This window comes from Manis pentadactyla, chromosome 1, assembly GCF_030020395.1.
Source record: "Manis pentadactyla isolate mManPen7 chromosome 1, mManPen7.hap1, whole genome shotgun sequence".
NCBI lineage: Eukaryota > Metazoa > Chordata > Mammalia > Pholidota > Manidae > Manis > Manis pentadactyla.
Genome location: NC_080019.1, coordinates 231,459,023 through 231,485,152, shown reverse-complemented (window position 1 = coordinate 231,485,152; position 26,130 = coordinate 231,459,023). Strand labels below are relative to the sequence as shown.

At 44.3% G+C, this 26,130-nt stretch overlaps 1 protein-coding gene across 7 annotated transcripts in view; it reads right to left on the bottom strand.

Moving 5' to 3' along the window:
- ERC2 (ELKS/RAB6-interacting/CAST family member 2) overlaps positions 1 to 26,130 on the bottom strand; it is a 784,528-nt gene that overhangs the window by 185,128 nt on the left and 573,270 nt on the right. For all 7 annotated transcript variants that reach the window (XR_008991907.1, XM_057486391.1, XM_057486398.1 and 4 more), the window contains one exon: positions 5,893 to 6,040. Coding sequence is in view for 6 of the 7 variants with exons in the window: in XM_057486391.1 (XP_057342374.1) it covers positions 5,893 to 6,040 (148 nt within the window). In the remaining variant the exon portion in view is untranslated. The remainder of the gene's footprint in view (positions 1 to 5,892; positions 6,041 to 26,130) is intronic.

Genomic DNA, 26,130 nt, shown 5'->3' with positions numbered 1-26,130 from the left:
CAGTCAGAAAGACACAAGGGCAGGAAGCCAGATCTTTTTTCAATTCATTCGAAATGATAAGGTGAAGACAGCCTGAGTGGACTTTTAATTATTTGATGAGAGGAAGGAAAGGAGGGAGAAAAAGGGACTAGAAGAAATTTGTTTCTTCTTTATGTCAAATGATGAGGAAGAAAATGGAAAAGTAAAGGGGAAAAAGGCCTTCATGCGGGTGTCTTGAAAATGAGACACAAAGGCTGCAAGAGGCGAGGGCCAGCATTGCACGCCGGGAACAGAACACGCAGTGCACGGAGAAGCCCGCAGCCCCGGTTTCCCTGTGGCAGTGGTGAGATGCCTGGTGATGCTGGAAGAGATAAGTCGCCCTCACCAGTGTGCACAGGTGACCTCAGGTCCTGGCGGAGCCGGCGGGGCCAGAGGAGGGGCTGCGAGGGGTGCAAGGGGTCAGAGAATAAAGCCCTCTTTCTGTGCTCCCTCTTAGCCCCACTTCATGGGGGCTATGGCCTAAACGAGGTATTGCACCCACTCAGGGGCAGCTGTTGGGAAGAGCATGGACCAAAGTGTGGAGTGAGACCTCTTCCACAGCCACACTGTCTCTGCCTAGTCCCCAGACCTTGGTTTGCTCTGAAATGGGATTAATAACACCTGGTTCCTAGTTGGGAGGGTTAAATGAGATCATACTCTGTAAATCCCTAGTTCAATGCCAGGTATACAGTAAGAGTTCAAAAACCATTGTTAGCAACTTGCGCTCTAAAATGTGAGTTGAAAAACCACCGTGAGGAGAAGGGATGCTGTACACATTACTAACACCCACACGTTAGTGCTAGTGAAGCAATGTCAGTCTGAGATTCCCCCCAAATCCACGCACTGCAACAGCTGGATTCCCGCCTCCCGAAACACATGGCTCCCTGGGGGCCGACATCTGGGGGGCTTTTCCCACGTGTTCTCAGAGGCAGTGCCGGACAGGTTGAAGTCGAGGGGATTTTGAACATGTCTAATCCAATCAGAGGCTTGGTAAAACATGCGTTATCACTTAAAGTATAAATGTTTAAAAATAGAGCACAGATGTGAAATTTGAATAAAAGAGAGAGAGAGAGAGAGAGAGAGAGAGAGAGAGAGCGTGTGAGCAATCCTCTTGGCATCTGTATGCCAGCCTGCTTAGGTCTCCTTTGGTGAAGCCTGTTACTCTGATGCAATCTGCCAAATGCTGGACACCGTAGGGGTGCTTGAAATACTGCAGCGAAGTCAGGCAATCACGCTGAAACTGAATTCAAAGTCAGACCCATCTTTTCCTTTATGTATTTCTAAAAGCAATGGCAAAGTTGGTCTTACACTTTTCTACTTAAAAAGCATAGAATGCATTTTTCTAAAACTAGCAATAGGTATACTAGGATCCTTGAAAACCAGAGAAAGTACCATGGTTAGATGGGCATTTGTCACAAAACACAGGCTATGGAATGTCAATCAAACAATTCATAGGGATTCTTACTTGTGCAGGAAGCATTCTCTGCCAGCACCGCCCAACCCCCAGCAAGCAAAGATTTTTGAACATAACACCTTTGCACCAAGAAATAGCAATTTGCTGTCATATATTTTATGAGGCAATATCTGTCTTCCTGGCAGAGATGATGAGAAGCCCAGGCTCAAGGGCAAAGTGCCGGTCTGCATCCATAAGCCCGAGGGAGGGGGCCCAACACAACCCCTCCTAAAGGGCTCCATGAATGTTTAGGGACTTTAAAATAAAAAGGCTTTGTTCCAGTGAAAGACTCAGAAAGTGGTTCCTCAGCCAGCTTGGTGCTCTGGGAAGATGCACTTCTAATAAGGATTTGAGAGACGAATGGAATCGCAGGGAAAAGACTTCGCCTGCACAATCTTTGGGTGCTATTTTGTGTTGCAACTGGCAAACTGAAGGGCCCCCCTGAGTGTCAGAGCTGCGATAACAGCTGTCTAGAGTAGGGCGCGCCTCCAGGCTAAGGGAGCAGGCCAGAGTCCCGACCCATCACCAGGAGGGAGCCATTATCAGAACACACAGCAGTTCGGGCTCACCCCCACCGGAGCACCTGCCCAAGAGGGAAGTGAGTATTCTTTTCTAGAGAGGGATTCAGGAGAACACACCACGTAGACACTTTGCATAGAAGTCAACGATGAAGAGAGACGTGGCTGGATTCTACCAGTGGGGCACGGACAGCAGAAGCCAGAGTGAGACTGCGGTAAAAACCAGCACGTTTGCATTTCGGCACCTGGATGTGGGAGAGGCCGCGACCCATCACCTGCTGGGGTTCAGGTTTTTCTGGAGCTCATTGGACCACAATACCAGGCTGTGGGAACCCTCCGGCAGGGAGCTCCGCCTCTGCTGTGTAATCGGGCGCACCTCCTGGCCCAGAGGGGGTAACCGAAGGTCATCCACATGCACCGCACCAGAAGTGTAACGGGGAAGCACAATGGTGTGTGGCCTCAAGTAAAGGGGGAAAGAGATGCCTGGCTGGCAATCCCACGCAGCAGCTTCCTGCTTCCCTGACAGGACGGCTCAACCTCTGCTGAGACCCAGTTCCAGCTAGGATTCCATCCTGACGGCCACCGCTCCTGGACACTTCCCAGGACAGCTTCCTTCTCCAATTCTTGGCCACACCTATTTGGCTAATCCTTGATGCCCCTCTGGACAGAACAGGGGAGAGGAAGATGCTATGCAGATGGACTGCAGTGTGTGGACCTGGCAGAGCCTCCAGAATTTGACTGGATGTAGGATTTTTTTATGTGCCAACTCTGGGGGAAAACACAGAGAATCAATCAGTGGATGAGGCCCTGGTCTTACTTAACATGCCTTCCTGCTGGCCACTGACCTGTGCATTTCCTGGTAGCCAAAAGCAAAGCCCAGAACTGGTAGGAAAGGGGAAAAGAAAACCAAACAGAATTTATCGCTCTGATCGCACAAGTATTGTAACCAGTCCTGAGAAATAAGCTGGTTCTAATTTGATCCAAACAACAGTGTCTGGCCCTCATTGTAAAAAGGCATTTTCATCAAGGATGTACATATCACGACTTCAGCACACAGGGGAGCATTTGGGAATAAGGTTTAGGGGAAAGACTTGGTTTTAAGCCTTTTTCAAAAACCCTCTCACAGCAGGCAACATGCAGTGATTTCAGAATTAATTATTTTGATGTCAGTCCTTTCCGCGAGGGTGGAGTAAAAAAGGTCGGGGCGATTGGATTCAAGACACAAAAGGAGAAAAGGAGGGAAGATGGTAACTTTAGTAACAGTTTTTAGAACGAATCTCCCTAAAGAACCACAACAATAAAAAATAAAAAATTAAAAAATTCACTCATTCCCAGTTGAGATGCTGTCCCAATATGGTAAAAATCTGGAAGCCAGATTTTTTTTACAAGGTGGAGTGAATGTCAGAGGTGTACACTTGCGAAGAAACGGAATCAGTCTACTTATATGTAGACTTATATGTCTACTCCCAAACTAGGATTCATGCTGCATCTTTTTATGCAACAAGTGACAGTAAGTAATTTGCGCTGCTCTCTTGATACCATCCTCAGCCTAGGACCACCCCCCGACGTCGACACCTGGGGAGCATCACAAAGATTCTTCCGTTGCTAAGCATAGTTGGAATTTCTCAGCTCATTCCGTATCACCTTCTCCGGCTCTCTTGACAGATGTTTAACAGGAGTTTAAGTATTTCTAGGCAAATGGATTTAGGAGACACTCAGAAGTTTTCAGGGATGACACGGAGGGGCCCCCTCATGATGACGAGTAGTATCTGCCACATCTGGAAAGTTAGTGACACTTCATTCAAGAAGAATCCCAGATCTGGGGGGTAGGATGGGAACAAAAAGGGAGTGGAGAGATTTGAAGGAAAGGTTCAAAATGGCCATGACTGCCAATGATGTAAGGATGGGGGGTGGCACCTCGGTAATGTGTCTGGCAACAGGGACATGGCACTGTTTTGTGGTAATTTAGCAAACGGGGTGCACCTTTCTTACCAACGCTTATAGGCAGTGACTTCCTGGGATATCAGGGTGAGTGGAATTATGAAGCTAAGCCTTGACTACTGATCGATGATGGCCCTCATTTTCATAAGCTTCCCTGGTGATTCTCTCTCCCATTCATTCATATACACCTGACAAATACCTGCTGAATGCCTGCTATGTGCGAGCCGTTGTGCTAGGCCTAGAGACAAATGATCAGCAAAAAAGCCAAATTCTCACGGAGCTCATTGATGAGCAGGGCAGAGAGTCCCTATTCAAATAACCCCAAAACAGATGCCAAACTGCATGTGTAACAGTGCAGCTAAGTGATGGGCACATTCTACAGGAGAGCCAAACCGGGCATCCCCCCAACTGAGGAAGTCCCAGAAGGCTTCCCTGAAGAAGTGAATGGGTGCAAGGGAATTCCTAGGGGAAAGTAAGTTCCAGGCAGAGGCAACTGCATGTATAGAGCAGAGAGCATATGGGTTTGAATTCGTCCTTTTAACCCACCAGCAAAGGAAGCCAGGGAAGGCTTTTGAGTACTAAGGCTGGAGGATGATGGATGTATCATGAGACTTACCTTTAGAAAACATCACACTTTTGCCCACTGAGTATCTCTACCCTGGTCTGGAGGCCGGCTGCACTTCCCTGAGGTATAGCCATCAACGGGCATCACCATGAGCAGGCCCACGGCATGGTGGTGGTCACGACTGCCCACCTGCCTGCTCCCAGCACCCAAAGACTGCAGCGCTTGGACTGCAGGGATACGCTGTTGAGACCGCCAGGGAGTCAGCGATGCATTTTGTCCAAGGGCCCTGTTCCTACTCTACCTGAAAATCTCACCAGCTGTGATGAGCAGATCTGACATCAGCTCTTCACGGCTCCAATGGAAGTGGCAATGGTTTTTAAAAATGCAAGCTGAGCTCTGGGCCTCCTTGGACGCTGGAGCCAGGAGCTTCGGACAGTGGCTCTGCAGATGCTCTGAGGGCTACTGGAGAGAGCCCTCGCTGTTCTGAGCCCATATGGCCCGTCAATTCTGCTTCTTAAATGCATATAATTTCTGTTCCAGAATATACCATTCTTCACAGATGCTGTACAAGACTTCTACACTGCCTCCCCTCCCCAACTTCTGCTCCGACAGGAAGACAGTCCCAAACCGCAGCTCTGTTGCTTACAAACGCTGTGTGTCTGGGGCTGGTTAGTCCCCACTCTGAGTCTCAGTTAAACCCCCTAGAAAAGGGAGTTAATCCCGGCACCCACAGCACCAGCCTGCTGTGAGGATGGTGGGACAAATCCTCAGTGGACCCTGTGCATACAAGCCACACAAAGTAAACACTCGATACAAAGGGGTGCTTACAAGCACATGGGTCATTATTCTTAGAACCGGCATCATTTGCCACGCAGGGAGGTCCCTAGGTGAAGTCTGGCGGTGCCAAGGGGCTGGGAGATGTTTCTCGGCTGAAAGCTCTTGGGGGAACTAGGTGAAGAACCAGTTGGAAGTACGTAAAGCAAAAAATCAAAAGTCCTGGATGAGGAGAGCCATTTATAGGGCCCAGAAAGGGCGCAAGACAGAAGGTCCATGGGAAAGGTGTCCAGAATTTAATTCATCCTTTCTAGGATTTAGTGTAAAGTCATACAAAGTCCCCTGGAAGGAAGAGAGCAGAGAGCCATTTCTGGGAAGATGATGCTAATACAAAAGAACAGGAAAGGGCGCTGGCTGCCAACCCCATCAGCCCCAGCACATGTACGGGACCCAGAGCAGCAGTAAAATGCAGTTCCTGCGACAACTCGGCCCGTTTCCCTCCGACCTGGTTCTGGCTGCCTGAGCCCGCAGGACGGACGTGGGGCCATGAGGAGTACCTGAACCTGGAGAGCGCGCCCACGGCCCGGGCCCCACCCCGCATGCCTTCCGCGCGGAGGCCCCACCTGCTGCTTTAACTGGTGCACTAGCCGATCCTTCTCCCTCCTGAGGGCCATGACCTCTTCCTGCGTCTTTTTCTTTTTGGAGGCGGACAACTCCAGCAAGGCAATGTTTGCATCTTTCTCGCTGATCGCCGCGAGCAGTGCTTCCTGTCTGGTAAAATAAAGATTAGAGTGGTCATTTTTACAAAGAGAGAGAGACAGACAGACCATTGGCATTGATAGTTGAAGAGAGCCACAGACTAGTGTCTCAGTAGGAAAAATTATGGATACTGTTTGAGATAAAAGACCTCCTCGACTCAGAATGGATGAAGGAATTGGGTCAGAATCCCAAGACCCCCACACTGTGTCCCCTGAGAGGGTCACCTTTCAGGGGCTTCACAGACACAGCTGCATTAGCAGAAACAGAGGGAGTCGACTTGACGATTCACTTCTAAGACACTTGCATCCATCTACCCAGTCATCCATCCAGTTGTCCTTCATCCATCCATCCGTCCATCCATGTGCCAAGGAAGTTTCTAGGTACTCCAAGACAACGCAGCAAAACTGGGCAGCAATTTCAGAATCAAGTATTATTTTTTTACACGTGACTGTCTTTTGAAGGCAGGCAGCGATATTTACTAGGGCTCTCTTTCCATTCTCTCCTGCCGTTCCACCAAAAACCTTTCCTTCCACTTTCCTTATCTCCGTAATTACTACCCACTATGTAGCCCAACCCCCAAACCTAGAACTTATCCACGATTCTTTTCCTGCTTCTCCACCTGGAGCCGATCCATCAACAACTTCACTAGGCTTTACCATACAATGCATCCTTTACCTACACTACCTATTGCTACCAAACTTGTCCCAACCAACAGCACGGACTCACAGAGCTCACTCACAGTGTCTATGGTGCAGAGACCAAGGGTAACCTTTAAAACATTATAAATCTAGGGTCCATCATCGTGTCGCATGAAAAATACATTGCTTCACCCATTAGACTTGTAATCCAGACCCTTTACTGATTGACACCTGCCACTCATGACACCACCTGGCCTCAGCCAGCCCTCTGAGGTTCTCTTGTCCCCCTTTTTCCTTCTTGAGTCATGAGGCTCCAGCACATCTTGTCCTGAACTGTTATCTGGTCCTTGAAAATGTTAACACTTGCTCTCCCCTCACAGTCTTTGCCATTTCCCCCCTGAACGGAATGCTTCGCCTCGCATGGCTTCTCATGTGAAAGGATCTTAGATATTTATTGTTTGTTGGCTTTCTGGGCTTGACCCTCCATGAAACTGGAACTTCATCTGCCTTGTGCAGCACCAAAACTCCAGCTTCCAGATGAGCACCAAGCACACAGTGAGCATCAAAAGGTTTGCTCAAGGGAAAAATAAGTTCACTTTGTACTTTTTAGGACTTTGAAGATAGCACTGTACAACTTTTCCTCCTTTCATTTTTTTTTTTAATTATGATGCTTTGCTACATCTCTGAGCATTGCTTACTCAGAAAAGTCTTAAAGTTACATCCTCCCATTTTATGATCTGATTTCCCAAGTTGCACATTTTAACCTGGAGTTTGGGGGGACCATTTAAGATCGTGAAATGTTTCTCCTGGTGTGTTTCATTCAGTCCTTCTTGCCACTGAGGAAGTCTTGTCCCAACTATTTGTGTCACTTCGGCAATGTTGTAGACACCTCAGAAGAGCCCACAGCCCCAGGGAAGCCTCTATAACGGGTACTTCCTTTGCATGTAACTCTCAGGACTAAAACCTGGTTGCGATCCTGCTTTGTCTTTCTTTCCTCCCTATCGCCAGGCCAGGCCCCCTCCGGATGTTTGGATAAGATGGTCATTATTTGTATCTCAGACTGTCCCCCTTTACACAGCAGGGAATTGTGTGGACTTTTCTGGGCCCCGCGAATGCCAGGCAGCAGGAGCTCCTGTCAGAGGCTCGGTCAGACATGTGAGAGGCAGAAATGTCACGGAATATCCCTGCTTTCCAGAAGAGAACCGGCGCGGGCTGGACGACCAACAGCAGCATTAATATCCAGCTTCGCAGAGCCCGTCTCCTGGATAACATCTTGAGACGACAGACGCTCCTACGGCTCACAGCCCGTGCGTATTTTACATAAAGCCAAACGGAAGAGGCTGAAGCAACTTCAGATCACCCAGGACTCCTTTGCTGTCTACAGCTTAGCTACAACACTGGAGGTGGTTGCAGCATTTTACTCCACTCTGCCCCAAACCGAAATGCCCAAGTGAAGCCTTCTGCATGGAAACAACTTAACAGATTCTCATTAGGAAAAGGGGGAATTGATAGTAAACTACGCTACATCTCTACAATTCACTCTCTGCAGCCACATGCAGCTATTGAAAATGCTATGAAAAAAATGGCATCCGAAAACATTTATACTTGTTGAGAGACAACTTCTCCGTGGGTCTCTTATTTTTGCATATTTTACAAGCAAAGGTACTATCTTCTTTTTCAGTCTCTCAAGAAGGTTTGTATAGTGAACAGCCTTGGAAAAGAGGTAGTGTCTTCCTTAAGACCAAAGGGTAAATGTGTTTACTGCCCTTTATTATAATAGTGTCTCCTTCTAGAGAAAAGGGCAGGCAGGTTACGCTGTTATAAAAGATTCAGTCTCCCTAAGCTCAGGACTGCTTGTAATGCAATTCACTGCCTACAGCTATTCATTCGGCCTGTCTGCCTCCACGGGATCTGGGAGAAGGGGAATTGATGTTAATATGCGGACGCTGCTCTCTGCACCTTGAGCAATAAAGTCCTTTGTCTCTAATCCAAAATTCTCTGGTCGTCTACATGCATCCATGAGCCTGAGGCAAGCTAACCTGTCAGCCTGCTTGCCGGGAAAACATCAGACTCTTCACAGTTCTGATGTGCGTGTGTATATACAGTAAGACCCCCCGAATACAAAATTATATTCACAGAAAAAAAAAAAGGGAAGGAAATGTACCAAAATATTAATGGCCATTATCTCATGGTGGTGGAGTAGACAGCCTAGCTTTTATTTTTCTCTCCTTATACTTTTCTGCATTCTTCTTCCATCCCACAAAATATCACCAGAGTAAAGATTAAAATGGCAAAGGAGGTTTTTCAGGCACCAAATAAACTGTAGGTACAGGCTTCAAATATTTTGCATACAGGAAGTTGGTCCATTTTCCCATCAAGGTATTTCTGTTCTCTCTCATGCACAGGTAAATGAGCGTGTGCGTCTGGTACCACCTGCGTCATCTCCTAAGAGGGCCATCTATGCTGACGTTTATGTCCCTGTGTCCTATAGTCCTTTTAAACCCATTTTCTTCTTCTGGGTCCAAATTCAGAATCACATAGCTTTAATGACCATTAGAAGTCATTATCATCCTAAAGACCGACCGTTGTAACCTTTTCCCCTATAATTCTAAGGTTAGGCTTTTTTAGAACCTAACAATTATTTCTCCTCTTATAATACCACCAAAAGTCCCAATAAATCCATTTCTAATTCTCAGTTTTCTGTCAATCAGAAAACATGTATCAATTCCTAATTCTCGCCAGGTGTTATCAACTAAAAACAGCTCCAAAATAATTATTTCTAATTATTATGCCTCAGAGTGCATTAAAAAATCACTTTTATTAGTATACATTTAAAATCACTGTTCATCAACATTAATATTCATACATAATAACCCATTTTGTTCTTTGTAAACTTTTCCTTATTGTATTTTTGTTTTGTTTGCTTTTGGCCAACAAGTCCGTTTTATAAACACTGGTATTACATAATCATCAAACTCTGAATAAAACCAGTATAAAAAGGATTATACATATTTTTTGAAACCCTCATTTAAATATTGGCCATAAACTAATAATTTCTCCAAAAATAACTTGAAATCTACATTCAATAATTCCAGTATAATTAAATCAAAGAGTAATTAGAAGGGAGAAGTATATAAAACTACAAAAACATGATTTCACGCTTAGGACTTTGGAAAGATATTCTGAATCTACTACTAGGGCTCTATCTGGCCATTACTATTTGTACAGGGATGCTAGGCAAAGCAAATATAATTTTAGGCTGAGAGCATCATTACATGCATGTTTTTAAAGCTATTGGCTTTATAAAATGAGTTTTAAATGATTTTTTATTAAGCTGAGATATTTTAATCAATAGTGTACATCACTGTGAGTGAATTCTGTGCAGTTTGGGGATTTTGTTATCCCTAATTTCAAAATCGGAGGCTTTTTGAGGGTGAGGGATCCTGAACATACATTTTCTAATGATTAACTTCATTTGCCAGATCTACCCCAGATTTGACACTTTTACAGTTCCCAGAAGTCAACTTGCTGATACGTCAATGTAAAGCACGCAATGCCAAATACTTTACTGAAAAGACACAGAGTTTTAAGAAAATGGCAAACATTGTAAGAAATTAGGAAGCTTAGATTAAATGTTCCTGCTTTTCTTCTCCCCCACAGGGAATTCTGATTCATCCTTTCAAACACTGGGAGAACTAAAATATTTGCCATTCAAGATGCCTCCTTTACATCTCTGTATCTTTTTTTAAAAAAAAGACTCAAGTATAAAGAGTGCATCAGTGTTAAGACACTTGGATATAAACCAGAAACACAAAGAAAAATCCTCATTATTTTCCCCATTAAGTCAATCACCTTCTAGATTTAAAGCCAGGTTCACACTGCTTCAGAAATTATTGCATCCCATCGAGCTGAAGGAAGTTTCTATAAGCCTGAAATCACTTTCAGCACTTAATCTGTCCTTTCTGTTCACGGACAACATGAAAGAACATATATACTCATCTTTAGACAGTTAGTGGGGTTAAGTATATGCCAAAGGCTTGCAAAATTATCTTTAGAACACTGCAATGCTCCAATATACAATTACTAAGGTGATCTGTCTATGCCCCAAAATGTAGCTTAAAATATGAAAAGGAAGCCCAAATATGCTAGAAAGGAAGATAAGATAATGCAAAGAGAAATAAATCTGTAAGAGTCTGCTGAATGCCAAGCTAAGAACATGGGCCATAGACAGCATTTTATCAAAGTACAGCCTAAACAAACGTCAAGGGGAATAATTTCTTTAACAAATATGGGCAACAATGGAGTTAAAAAGGGGGGAATTCTGTGCCCTCACATGCATTTAGTCAGGGTTAACAATGGATAAAAATATGTGCAAGAACACATTTAATAACCCTAAACTGTCATTCAGTTTGTAGGAGGTAGTCAAGATACAGCTAATAAAACACCAAAAAAAAAAAAAAAAATGGTTTCAGCCACCCTGGAAAAAAAAAATCCTCAATGGACTTAAACAAAAGACCGCTGAAGGGCATCTCCTGCCAAGATAAATGCCTTCTTTTGAGTGTTGCCTGTGGCTAACCTTCACAAAGAGAGTTCCAGAATCTTCTAATGTAATACATCACTACGTCACTTATCACAGTCAATTTAAAAGGGAGCTTTATAAACATTTCTATTTCACTCCCTGTTGCTGTCTTCTATTAATGATGACTTAAGCTCTGAGAGAGGGTCTAAAATTAATTTTAGGAGTTGTAAATGGGGCAGGCCAATTAGGAACTGTTATAAATTGGATTTGGGGTAGGGGAGAAACATTAACACATTTTTTTCTTGCAGGCTCTTGTTTTACTTAGCTGACCCATCTTTAGGAGCACATTTGATTACAAACGCAGATGCTTAAAAAAAAATGCATTCCATTAGGAAATGTTTGGATAATGAAATGCAAGGGAGAACCTACATTATGTACGGTGCTCAACCCGGAGTCGTGCTCTCATCATACTGTGGGAAAAAAAAAAAAATTCTGCTCAATCGACTTTTCCCAGTTAATTACTGTTTTCTTTCCCTCGTGACCCTGAATCTTCAACTTTAAGTTCAATAGGAGGTGACTTAAGACAGACGGTGACGAAAGATCCTGTTCAAAACAGCCTCTCTCTCACCCCTGGGGTGAGGATGGGTGGAGGTTTGCTCAGATCAGCTCTGGAGATAGATGCTCATTTGCCTACATTTTAAAAGCTGTGCTTTCGAATGGCATCTTGAGAAAGAAAAGGCTTCTGATATCAATTAACATCAACACTGCCGACTAGGAAAATGATGTATTGTCTGTGCAAAACGGCCCACGTAGAAAGCGGAGCTGCTCGCATGAGGTGGGGCCTGCGGGGTAAGATATATTTGAGCGACCCTGAGCCTCGGCAAGGACAAAGAGCAGACGAGGTCTGTAAGGGCAGGCTTTGGTGGCGAAGGCTCCTCAACGCGGTTTCCTCTCTGTCGTCCACCTAAAACTGACCTCAAGAAATAGTTAAGAGCATTTCGTCTTTGAAACCCAATAGCGCACGACTGGAATTTCCTAACAGGGCCGTGGAGTGTTGTGGAAGTTGTCTGCCTCACACACCGACTTCTACACCGCTGCTCTCGCAGGCAGTGCCCATGCTTGGGTTCCTCCAGGTGCAACTGGGCCAGGAAGTTCTGAGGCAGCAAATGACACTTAAGATGACAACCACCCACCCCTCTTAGCACCTGCTACAAAGGGGTACTGGGGAGTCTGATGCCTATGGATTTTCCCATACGGAAAAGGCCCGAGGCAGAGGAGGATGAGTACCAGTAAGAGCCCCTGCCCGCCCTATCCTCCATTGCCTCCCCATTCCCGTCCCTTTGGAGGACGGATAAACAGGTGGCAAGGGCCGGGAGCAACCCCTGCAGGTGCTGGGTGCAAGGAATCACTGATTATTGTGTGCCTGGCCCATGAAAAAAAAGAAAGAGAGAAAGCAGAGATGAGAAAATATTTCTTTTGATTACCTCAGTCTATTACAATTTTTGAAAACTTCCCTACACAAATGAAATATCACTCAAATCCTTAAGACTGGCACAAGGTGCTGATTTCGCACCCAAGCTTCGGAATTAAACACAGAACATACCTGGGTGGCCATCCCAGCAATATCCTTTGTTTCTGTGGCCCTGGGCAAGTTACTTTACATCTCTGAAACTTAGATTTCCTCGTAACTGAACTAAAAAGGATAATAGTAAGTCTCCTTGGATCATTGTGAGAATTAAATGTAATAACGCGTGTAGAGATTCTGTTCAGTGTCTGCCATGACCACGCATTTGCTAGCAATGACTTATTATTCTAGAACATCGATGGCACCACATGGAAAGATTAAAAAGTTTTGCATTATTTTCTTCCAGGATCTCCTCTGTCATAATCATATCAAATCATACCAACAGATCTCTTATTTTCATGAGAGACTCTCCGAAATTGATTTCTGTTAAGCTGCACATTTGACTTTCACGAGCTGAGGTCTGTTTCACCAACACATTGAAAGGAGAACACAGAGCTTAAGTGTGGAGAAGAATGTGTTCGTCAGAGAAGAGCTGCGCCCCAGCTCGGCCAGGTCCAACTTCATCCATAACTGTTCAGTATCATTCTCTCCAAGCCCACGGGAAAGGCCATGCCGAGGTGGGCAAGGCATGGTTTCATACAGAATGAGAAACAGAAAGGGGAAAGGTGATCTTCTAAAAGCCAAGATCAAGTGCATAATCTAACCAAGGTCAAACAACTTCAAAACAGAAGTACTCCCATTAAAAAAAAACACACAACTCAAAAAGAACAGTGAATTGGGAAGACAGAGACAGCAGGTGAACTGGACATGCCGGGCTTTAGCGTGCCTGCTCTCATGGTGTCATTCATTCTTGTTACTCTTGTTCAGTGATGAGAAAGCTTCTCTGTTGACTAGTTAACTCTCCCAAGGTAGCTTCCGATGAAAAACACACCCAACCAGACTGTCTGGAAGGATCACTGATAACTGACAATCTAAATACTCTGGACTTCACTGTGGGCCAGAGTTTTGCCCAGCACCCGCCTCAGCTAAACCTATTGTCCATGGATGATCAGTTACTGTCAAGGGACTGGCCTCACCACATTACCTTTAGGTTGGAAATGAACAACTGTCCAGAAAGAAGTCACGGACTTTAAGGCTTCTCTCCCAGGGCATCTGATCAATTATGATTTTCTTATGGGTGAGATGTTTGTGCATGTATTTATATGTGCGGAAGATAACATACTCTAATTTTTCCCCTACTATCTATTTAAGGCTGCTAAGATTGTTAGGAACTCTTTGCACAGAGCAGCAAATTGCCCTCCTCTACCTTGCTCTGAATATTTCCCTTCTTAATTTGAAATTTTTGTGTTAAAGCAAACCTGTCTTTATTTATGCCTACACGGACTAGAATATTCCCACAGGCTAAACTGTAATGAAAAACAAAATAGGTTCTTGTCATTGTTGCAAGAGGGAGACGAGGCAGAAGGGGCACATTCCAGAATTTTGTTAATGCAGCATTTAAAGAAAATGGAATCAAGGTTCTGCAGAGCAGATCTTTGTAGAGAGAGACACAGAAAAGCCAGGCTTGCTGGAAGCAGCTCCTTTGAGAGAGTCCCTGTTCATGGGAAGAAAGCTGTGCACTGGGAGAAGGAAAGAGCGGTGCGTCGGTGTGTGCTGGGGGTGACTGCAGAGGCCCGGGCAAAAAGCAGGCTTCCAGGAGGGGTGGCGAGGCATCACCCCCGCCCAGGGAGGAGAGAGAGAAAGCCTGCTGTCCACCTGAGGCTGTTCTCCCTCGCTGTGCCTGCGTTCAACTGAACAAACAGTCCGGGAGAACCTACAGGAGTCTTCCTGTGGGAAGCTGAGGGCCTTTAAAGTGTTCTCAAAGTTGCAATTCCTCATGTAAAATCCCTTTGAGAAGTCTGGATTTGACGTCTGCCATCTCGTGGCCGATGCAATAAAGACCGCCCTTTTCCATTTTTTTCCCCAAAGTAATTACACCTCTATAATCTGTATTCTAAAAAGGTCCTGCAGAGGCTGCTTATTGAAAAAAGGAACTTTAGCCACAGGGAGCTAAAGCATTGCACATTCTAATCCCCTTTCTTCTCACACTTTTCATTGCTTGGTGAAAGTCTAGAGTGAGATGACCATTTATCAAATGATCAAATGGTCATTTAGTATAGGACTGGGCCTGCTGACAAGTCTTGTAATAGGTGATAGGCATGCTTCAGGTGCCCATTTTTTTTAAAAAGAAGTAATTTAATGGACATATCATTGCTTCCAAATGAATGAAAGTCTCAGCTCCTCTGTGCAGCACTTGGGATACATAGATTTGCAAAGAGAACATGCAGAAAAAAAAATATTATAAATGCAAAGGGGCTTTACACCTACAAACAAGAATACTTTTTTCTGGAAATAACTTAAAAGTCCAAATTAGAGAAGTTGGAAATACATACTTCAGCACTGTGGGGGAAAAAAGTAGGACCGAATTTATCCCAGTTCTATGCTGGGAAGAAAGCGCTAGAATGTTGCCATAGAAACACACTGAGCCTGTCTGATGCACACTTGCTAACCACTTGTTGGACGTGCCAACAGGAGAGGGAGTGAATGCACGCTGCCACTTTCTTGGCAAGGTTCCACCAATGTATCACAATTTCTAAACTAAAAGGAGGCACAACAGCATAGTCAATACCCATCAATTAATTTCAGAGCCCACAGTACAGAAGTATGGAGCTATGCATATACACATACACACCTTGAGTCTTGGCTGCTAAGCAACTGATTGAAAAGACATGCAGAACAAGGAGCTGCAAAACTCGGCTAGTGAATCCAGAAATAATGAGAAATTATAGGTTAGTTTCCTGCAATTTCTGGATTCATGAACACTATAAATGGGACACTACTAGCCTGCTCCTTTTCTCAGAGGGTGAGGGAATGCGAAACCAGACCGCGGATGCGGAACGAAAGAGTCTGGTAAACTACCTGAGAGCGCTCCACATCTGGAAAGAATCGTGGGGGAACCCGCCCAAGACACAACGGTATAGAAAGCAGTCTCAGATTTGCAGTATGGGTGGCCCTGTGGCTCATGGAAGTGAAATTTCCAGTCTGGGAGAAGCGAGCACTGGAACCAGGAGCTTTGCTGATATGAAATTAAGGAGTCCAACCCAAAGCAACTGAAAGGACCACATGGCCTCTGGGGCGGCCATTTGCTGGCCACACAAGGAAGAATAAGCCAACTGATAACCTGAGCCCAGCTTTCCAATTCCTTCAACACGTATTAACGGAGGGCCCTCTGCACCCCAGGTACCAGAGAGAAGAGGACAAACAAGACAGACGCAGCCCCTGCTTCTGTGGAGTCTACCACCCCGCAGGCCCCAGAGACTCCATCCGGAGCCATGAGATGGGCGCACCCTGCAATAATGCCACCAAGCACAGAGAAATACCCCTCCATTTCCATCAAGAACAAATACGAGTTCATCAGCACCAACATGCAAAGAAGATATCCGTGAATCCTGCTTACCGCCCAAAGGTACCATCAAAATCCACCCGGCATTTCCAACTGCTGGGAAACCTGATTCAGAAGCTCCCTCCTGTCCCATCGTCTTTATCCTGAAGATGCGGTGCAAGCCAGCAGCAGGCCAGAAGCTCAAATAAACAAACAGAAACCTGAAATCTCAGGTTCACAGCCCGTTGGCTGGGTGATACGGAGTGCATTTTCTTGTGGGTCAGGAACAGTTCAATGCCAGTGATTTTATACAGTTCAACCTAATAGTTTTCTTCCATGATAAAAGCAGGCTTCCTGTTTTCTTTGTTTGCCTGTTTATAATACATATCTACAGATCTTCATTCTTTATCACTTTCTACCCTCAAAGATTGAAAAGGTTGAGGCATTTCCCTCTCCACAAACTCCTACAAGCATCCCAGACTAACGACTGGCAGCAGTTCACCCGGTCTGTAGGCCTGCTACACACATGGAAAGGGACCTCGGAAAGGTGACAGGCCTCGGTTCCTTAAAGGGGCCCCCAGACCTGGAAAACCACTTAGTGAGAAACTTCCCGGTGACCAGACCTCAACCTGACACTGACTGCCACTCCCCGAGATACTGACCTTTTGACTGATGGCTGGGGGATCAGATCATCTATCTCCCGGGACAGCCTTGAGGCCTCCCAGTGCCCCCAAGCAGTAATGGAGCACCTTCCTTCCGATATGAACTTCAAGATACAGGATTCAGGCAGAAGTCTAAAAATGATGGGGCTGCAGAACTCTGAAGGGGCTTTTCCTAAGTCCCACTGATGAGAGGACCAAGAAAGAGTATCCTTGCGGATGGTGACATCCTCACGGCATGAAAGAACAGCCAGCCAGCATCTTAACCCCCACCCACGTCTAAAGAGTGTGTACTCTGGGCAGAATAGTAGGCGAGGTGCTAGGAGGGATCAATAAGGGATGAAGCTGGCAGGCTTCTGGGAAAGAAAGCAAGTGCATATGAAAAATTACATCACAAAAGATAAATACTAGCTGGTTAACGACTCCATTGTTAGACTGGAAGAGAAGTAATTATTCATAATTAATGCTTTGTTTGCTACGTGAGTGCGTATGTAAGGTGTAGTAAAGCCTGTTGCGTCATTTAGTCCTCTTAAAGTAGCTTCAAAGGAGAAGCTTATTATTATTCCTATCTTGGAGTTGAGTAAATTGAGTTTATAGGTGTAAGTAGATTTGCCCAAAGTCACACTGCTTTTAAGTGGTGGAGCTGGAATTTGAACCCATGTCTGTGTGACTTGGTCCTTTTGCTTACATGAAGGAAGGTATCATCTCTTTGGTGTGGAGTGATGATGGTGGGCTTCCCAGAGGGCAGAGCTGATGGGTGGATGTGAAGGAGGGCTGGACTGGAGGGCTCTGGAAGAAAAGGAGGACTTCCAGACGGGGACCAGAATCTGAGGAAAAGCTAAGAGGATCCAGTCATGTAAAATTATTTCTCCCTTGTTTATTGATGTCTACTTCCAGCTCCGTAACATCCAGGGAGGTTAGAGTACCCGCAAGGAAAACGTGTGGCCAGTTACGTAATTCCTAAATGTTGGCTTGTGCTGTGCACTCGTACGTGCACATGCTCACACACATACAAGTGCATGCACGCCCATTCACACACGCGTGCACCCACAGGAGGATGCAGAGAGTGTAGGAATGAGAGTGCCAATTCTAGGTAATGAAAACCTTTTATTCTTCAGTTAGGTAATGCCTACCTCCTTTTTGGTGTTAAAATGGCCTTTTATCAAACAATGGTGATTCTAATTAACATCTGAATAAACATCTGAATAGCCTTATTTAATAGCTTACTTAGATTATCAAGGTTTATGCTGTTTCCAAAACTATATTTTTTTTCTTAGTATTGGTCCATGACACCCAAGGTCTAGAAAGCACTAATTTGATTGCTGAATATGACTGTTAATCAGAGTGTGTCTGTTGAGCATCGGGGGGATCGCCTTCGGTCTGCCTTTACTCTGCACTGACAGGAGCTTGTATTTACTTTGAAAGTGCCTGATAGGTCCCTAAATATTGCTGATGCTTCCAAGAAGGCTACCTTCTAAAGGCCACGTGGAACCCCGACTGCACTTATGAAGTGACCGTTCCTTGGGGACCTGTTTTAGATACCGTATCCTGAAGATGCAGGTGGAAAGTAATCTTTTATTTCACAAACAGGCCCTGTCAGGCATGAGGTCCAGGTCCTTCTGGGGCCCCTCAGTGACCAGAGGAGAAAAGAAAAGCTGAGTCAGTCAACATCAGCCTTTAGGAAAACTACCTCGAGGGGTGGTCAGAGGGTCTAGTGTGATGTATGACATATGCTGCCTCTCCTTCTGTTGTCCCTTTGTTGGGTTTATTAGTGCAATGTGTGCCCGCACAGAACCTTTGGATGTGAATGATCAGTGCCTAGGAAGACTTAGGGGCATGGCAGTCATTCCTTCAATGATCTGCTATTGCAAATTCAAATGCGGCTTGCTTCAGGGTGACCCTGAGACTTGAAATTCGGACCTAAGGACAAAGTCTCAGGTAGGTACAGCTAATGCCGCTTCAACAGGAGAAATGCGGCTTAGCCCCAGCAAGTGAACCATAGCCCAGGCCGCCTCATTCCTGCCTATGAAGCTAGTAGTGCAGACAGCGGAGGATGGTGTCATGCATTCCCCAGAGAAAGAGTCCAAACAAAGGAGGGATGGTGCAACTAGACCTGTGTTTCGGTGAGGTTTCTTGGGGATGCCAGTGACAGAAGCTTATTCTAGCTAACTAAGTAAACACTGGAAGCATTAGAGGGACACGTGAACAGGCCATGGAGAAGAAAGAGCAGCAATGAGCTCCAGGGAGGTCAGTGAGAAAGTCACTCCTGGACCCTCATAGCAGGAAATCCCAAATCTTTCTTAGGAAGACGTATCATTCATAATAACTCTGTTACAACCTTCAGGGTTAATGGAAAAAGAGTCTGACCTTCCAGGAAAGAAAATAGATGAGCTCAGTCCAGGTCACTCAGCTATTATCTCGGGTCCCTGTCACAGGGAAACCATCCTAAGCAGTGGGATCCCATCAAAAGAAAAGGAGATAGCTTTGATTTGAGGACCACCCTATTTGGCAATTATGCTTATGATCTAATCGCCTGAAGGGTCTATTTCAGTGGCACACGGGAACTGGCTGCTACTGGCGAGGGAGAGTCAATTATGTGTGTCTCATTCCAACCCCTTGGCCTGCCTGCACCCTGGCCACGAGAAGAGTGTTTACACTGTGGAAACTGACAAACATTACCCATCAGGGCTTTTTCTCCCCCCACTGATGGTTTACCAGTATCCACTGGCCTTGAAGATTACTGACAGTATTGCCAGGAACTCCCCAGAGGGAGTGACATCGATCCCAAACAGGGAAGATTTCGCTATAACGGACCAGTACTTTTTCTGTGTGGGACACTATTCTAGTCAATGGCATTACAGCACTGTCCCAACTCCTTTATGTGTATCAGCTCGGCAGCAGTCTAAGGAGGTAGGGGCTGTGGTTTCCCCATCTGACAGATAAGGAAGTAGAGACAGGAAGGGCTGAATTAGCTTGCCCAAGTTCACAGGGCTAAGAACGTAGAGACCTGAACCTAGGTAGTGTGTGATTTACTAAGTTGTCAAAATAAAATAGACAGTGTGCACCTGTTGTTTTGAGTTGTGATACCCTTGACATGGAAAAACCAGCCACCCTATCACTTTGAACCCAGGGAGGACTTGGCTGAGTTTCAACAGAAGGATCACCCCCACCAGTTACAATGCTGCTGCCACTGAGAGTAGCCAGGACAGCTCCTCAGGAGGCTGAGAGGGTCTCTGCTTTCATTACCAGGGTGCCCGGGGACTGCGGCCAAACCCAAGTTGCTCCAAGTCTGCAGAGAAGACGGCGACTCACAGGGTACAGTGCCAAATTCCCCAAACAAGTGACAGCAGCATGCCGGGACCCAGTGGGCAGTGCCTCTCCTGGGGTGCCACCCCTAGGGAGAAAGGGGAGACAAGCCTAGACCTCCCTTACTTCCCCCACCAGTACCACTGGGAGGCAAGCATGGAAAACGCAGAGCAGGGACCTAACAGATCGCCTGCCTTTAGAGGCAAGCCTTGGACAAGTCACTTGACATTATGCATCTTAGCTCTGGGGTGTATGAATTGAAAATGATGTCACCTGCCCCCCAAGGACACTGAGAGGTTCAAATGAGATGACCCACAGGGGAGCACCAGGGAAAGTGCAAAATGTCATGGAAACAGTAGTGCTGTGGGCAGTGTCCCTGCTCACATAGCTGTGGCCTCTAAAGCTCAGACAGTGATGGCGCAGTGCGCTGCATCTCAACAGGACTGCTGTGCACCCACTATGAGCTAGGTACTGCTCTCCCAGTGAAGCCAAACCCGGCAAGCCAGGGTAAAATCATCAGTCCAAATGGCTGACGGGAGTTTTGGCTGAGAAAAACGTAAGTACACCAAGGGAAAATGACCATCTGGAGGAAACATAGCAAAGCTTTTGCTTTCCCAGTGATTTCTTAAGAGAAAGGGCCATATTCCATTGGCAGGAGGGACCGTGGCTGTTTCCAAATAGACTTACAAAAGAATCAACTTTTAAAATCCACTAAGATCTGATGAATATTTGCCAAATGAATGAAATGAATGGGATTCCACAGATCTGGATTCAAATCCTAGTGCTGCCCCACCATCATCAGTGAGATTGGGGGAACGTTTATTACCTCCACACATCTCAGTTTTCTCCTCCGTAAGATGAGAACAACACGCTCCCCGGGTATTACGTAAGGTAAAATACGTAAACCATTTAGTACACTCAGGTGCATACAAGCGGTTAATTAAGATTATGGATGCAAGCTACAGTTATTATTATTCTTACTAGCTTACTTCCTTTGTTTACTATTATTATCAGCTACAAGATAAATATGTTCGAATCACCAATTGTCAAGGGAGTAATATGAGTTTTCCCAGCTGCTAGAAACCAGAAGGGAAAACTATTAAAAAAAAAAAAAAAAGAATGTTGAGTAACGATATTCTCAGTTTTCTGTATTTGTATCTAGAGATTTAATATGGTCCTAGTGTTTACCATGGTATCACAATTCCACTTCCACACACTTAAGCAAATGTAAATTGGAGAGTGGAAATGAATTTCTCCGATAAGTGCAAAAGGAAGGATCACACTATAAAATTGACAGCGTAGCCAAGACAGCATTTGCAACGCTATAGACTTTGCCTTCCTTCTTTTAATCACTTAGCAGGAACCCTTTGGACTACCCCAGCCCAATATTTCAGTGGATCTTCAGGGCCAAAAAGCTTTCTGCAGAGGATTAAAGAAGTAGCGAAGTGTCAGGAAGAATATGAATTTCATTCACTTGAAGGGACTAAAAAAAAGAAACAAAACCCACCACCATGTGGCCGTGACAGATGCCCGCTCTTAACATAAACGATTTAAAAACTTCACGGAATTATAACAGGAAAGATATCACCGCTACGGCCAAGGAAATGAAAGAACCACCCATGTATGCGTAGTTCCTCTTTTAACTGCAAATAAACACGGGGACCACGTCTTTCTTCGTTCTGGTAAAGAGGTCTGGCATTCTCAGGGTTTTCTACCGTCAACAGCTCAACGTGAACCTTGACAATTCTCTGCTTAAGTCCAATTAATTGAGCTTCTAGCTTGAAAAAGTAGTCGGGTATCTAAAGTCCACAAGGTATAATAACAAGAGTATAATAACTGTACAGTATTCTTAAGTGATAGCTGCATTCTTTAAGTCATTCCTTAGTTTAAAAAAGGGAAGGCAGAGGAAACACAGCAATCGTCCTCCCAGGATGACAAAAAAAAAAAATCACCTCCATTTTAATCCTTAAAAAAACTAATTATAAATAAAATACTTGTAATTTTAAAGATTGGCTATTCATCTTTTTTTTTTCTTCTTCTCTAACTTAACCATTTCCTCAAAGATCCATCTGCACTTCATTTATTTATTTCCATGGAAAGACGGCTTATAACTCACTCACTCCAATTTGAAATACCGGTTTGTCTGTAAATATGGAAACCTGGAAGAAGCCCTCGTAATCGGTGCTTTTAGCTGCCCACTTAATCTTGCTTAAATTACCAGCGCTCACAATGAGGAATGACCGAGAAGCACAGGTTGAATAACCACGGCCAGGATGGCAAAGGCGGGGGAGGAGGCTGATAAAGATTATTGTCAGGAATCTGAGTGGTATTCCAAATCACAGCGACCAAAAAGTCACAAATTGAGAGCGCCTGCTAACTAGGGGCGAGGTGACGGCCGAGTGGGCTGGTTAAGACGTTATTGCTTCTGTAAACGCTACACTCAAGTATAAAGCAGACGTGTAATCTTCAACTCCCCCAACACCCCAATTTGGCCACTAAAGATGCTGTTTTACATTTCCAAACATTTTCCCCTGTCACTACATTTTATACTTCAGTTCTCAGGTTGTAAGTATTTGGTGCTTGCAAAGCAGCTCCCTTTGAACACTGAATCACGGGAGGCATTTGTAACTAACTGCCAATGCTCCCTGCCAAACAAAAAACTCCCTGCTGGTGACATGACCACCTAGTGACCTCTAAAAATGTTGTAACAATGTGAAAAATAGCTCCCTCTTGTAGGAAACGGCAATTTTTTAAATTAAACGTACATTGAACGTTCGCTTATATACAGATAAATGGTGTTCGGAGTCACCTTCTCTGTTTCCAATTTCAATCTTTTGAAACCCAGCCCAAACCTAAATAAATAAACGTTGATACTAAGAAGAAACTAAGAGCTCAAGAGCCCTGTGATTTTGCAAACAGCTTTTTTCCATTTACGAAAATCTAAACTCTGGGCCAGACACAGAACAGGTAATGAAAAGGAACAGGCTTGGCAGCCCCTCTGTGGTTCTAAGCTGAAAAATACGTCAGGCAGAAATAAGTGGCTATAATTTGGCAGACTTAATGTCTTTAAAAGTTTGCAGCTTGCTAGAGGAAAAAAAACAAAAAATTTTTTAAACAGTTATAACATTTACAAATTGAAATACAATCACGAAGCGAAAAAACCACCTTGACATAATTTCATTATCCTCAGACTTTTAAACATTTTTATCATTTTCAAGGGTTTTTGCACCTACATAATAGTAGGCCGCATAGCAGTAGGCACTGATAATTATTAAAACTGGGGGCACCAGGAGACTTTTTGATGCTAACGTGATCTTAGGGGGCTGTAATACTGGTGAGTTCAGTTTATATCATTTGAGATCAAAATATTCAAGGCTAGTCTCACTTTAAAAGGTGAGTGAAGCTTCCCATACATGCCCACTGGGACCCAAGAAATGGGAAATTGGACTTGACACTAAGTATTTTGGAGGCTGTGGATCACTGTTTTTCCGGTTAGCTTATCTTTCTAAAATTTCAAAATTAAATGTCTCCGAGCACCAGAGGTATGACATGTCAAAGGCTGTTTGACTTTAATGTGTCTGTTGTTCATCCTGACATCTCCTTCTGATGAATTATTTCCAAACGCTGGAGACACAGAAAAAATCGAGTCAGTTCGAAAACAAAGCGGCACCAGCATCTGTTTGTTTCCAAGCCGTTAAATGCCTGAAGAGCACCTGCTTCAGAAAGGGCAGTCAGTCCTCTGTGTCCCTTTGAGTCTCTCCCACCTACCACCCTCCTGCTCCTCTCCCCCTACCAAGGCGAAGGAAACCATCTTAAGATCCGTTTCTCAAAGAGCAAGAAGGCAAATGTGCTGACTTGTAACTCTGAATTTAAAGTGGATAAGATACAAAGAAGAAAGAAAAAAAATGCGTACACAAATCCACATTAAAAGACGCTTCCATCTTTTCAAGTTTCAGTTTAAAACTCACTTTGTTAATATGCTGACATATCAAATTCCATCCACTTTTGGTAAAAATGCTCCACACTGAACTAAAAACGTCTTCCCCTTGAAAGCAAGGTGAACCTTGGCAATCCGAAAAGACTGTCAAATGGTATTAGTGGAGAGCGCGGTGACTCATTGTCATTTCCAGCTGAGGAGGGCTTCCCCTTATTTTAAGACACCTTAGTTAGCAATTCTGTAACAGGTAAGTTGCTCTAGAAAACTTACCTTGTACAAAAAGAGCGCTACATTACTGAGCATAAAGCAAATTTGGAGTTTTAACGAAATCTGAGAGGTCGTAGAGGACCCACCTTCCAGAATGACCTATCTCAGGCTTTGTGGGGCAAGAGGATGGGACTAGTGTTAAATTCAAATTCGTGTGATGACTACAATTATGCAAATGGAATCATTATAACAAATCATATGTGGTGGATCTTTACAAAATTCCTAGTGTCCAGAAAGGTCTGTTCTGTAGATATATTTTGTAGGTATGTTCAACCCACAAAAACGACAATGTAAGATTCGGTATAATAATGAAGTGTCTTTCTGCAGCTACAACATGAGTCTATTAATAATTATTTCACAGGACTAACATGGAAGTCAATAAATACTGCATACAAAGGACATAACAGAGTGCCTGGCACATGGTAAGTATTCAACAGACAAATGGAGAAGGTGGAAGGATTATAAAGCTATAAATACTGTTCATTTTCAGTATTCTAATTTTGGCTATTGCCACTTATATACACATTGGCTATTTATCAAACAGCTTATAATTTAAGGAATGTAATCTTACATTTTTATGAAGAAAGTACACTACTTACAATAGAAGAAATGCAATCAAGATTCTTACGTAGTATCAACCAAGTGCTCTCATAGTCTAATATCTTTTAAGAAGTCTATTTTATTTTAGGATCAGACACTATTTCTACTTTGTAAAAGACAATTCTATCAAATCAAGGTAAATATTATACATACATACAAACATTTATGTCTTTGAGTTCTTATTTGCTGTATTTAAATAACAATAGAGACCATTTTCTTATCTGGAGAGAATTATATTTGATCACTAGTACACTGGCTAAAATATTAACTCTTTTCCAATTTCTTGGCTATCTAGTATTTCCCAGACTCCTGGCTGGCTTTCCCAATACTCCCTGACCTGTGCCAGTGACACCCGTAATCTATTATTCTCACCCAAACTAACATAGGTGGTTCTAAGTGTATAAAGGAGGGGCAGAGCACCATATTTTACATTTTGTCTAAAAATCTCCCATACAAAAAAAACTGTCATCCTGAATTACCCACTTCTGAAAGATTAAAGGACTGGAGTCTGGCTGAGATAGTCTAGGATTTCTGAAATGTGTTAAACCAAATCATGTGAATGAAGTTCCCCAGTTCCAAACTACCCCCCACACCACAGCCACTACACTCACAGTCAAATGGTTACAGAAACCTCTGTCTCTCCTCATTTTGTGCTTTTCTTAGAAATCCATCATCCTCAGAACCACTTCTTCGGTGACTGGTATCGGGAAAGGTAAGGGGCTGTCTGATGAAGAGAAGGGCTTCCTGCCATCCGCCAGCGCTCCCCAGGGCTCCTATATGCCCTTGAGGAATCTCTGAGCTTTTAAGATGCCTGCCCCCATTTTACAACTTTCTGAGTTAGATTTTCTTGTCTCCTAGGACACTGCTAGTCCGCACACGGAGGGCTAGCATTCAGACAAGGTGGGTCATATCTGCGGCCAAAAGAAATCCAGCCATTTAATCTAAGGAGCTGTGGATATTGGACCTTTCCACTCTTATTATTATATATTTAAAGCCAAACCAAGTCCCTTGCAAAAAGCTCAAACTATATAACATTTTCTAAGGAGGTTACAGTGGGTTTCTGTCAATGAAGTTGAATGAATTCAAATGTATTTTTCAGTAAGGTCTCTACCAACAAATGAGGCTTAAGCATATTAAAAGACAGTCCATTTTGGAAAGTCAAAACACTTGGCTTGCCACAGTGAGGGCTGACCACCAAATTCCACCAGATAGGGTGGTTTGTTCCTTTTT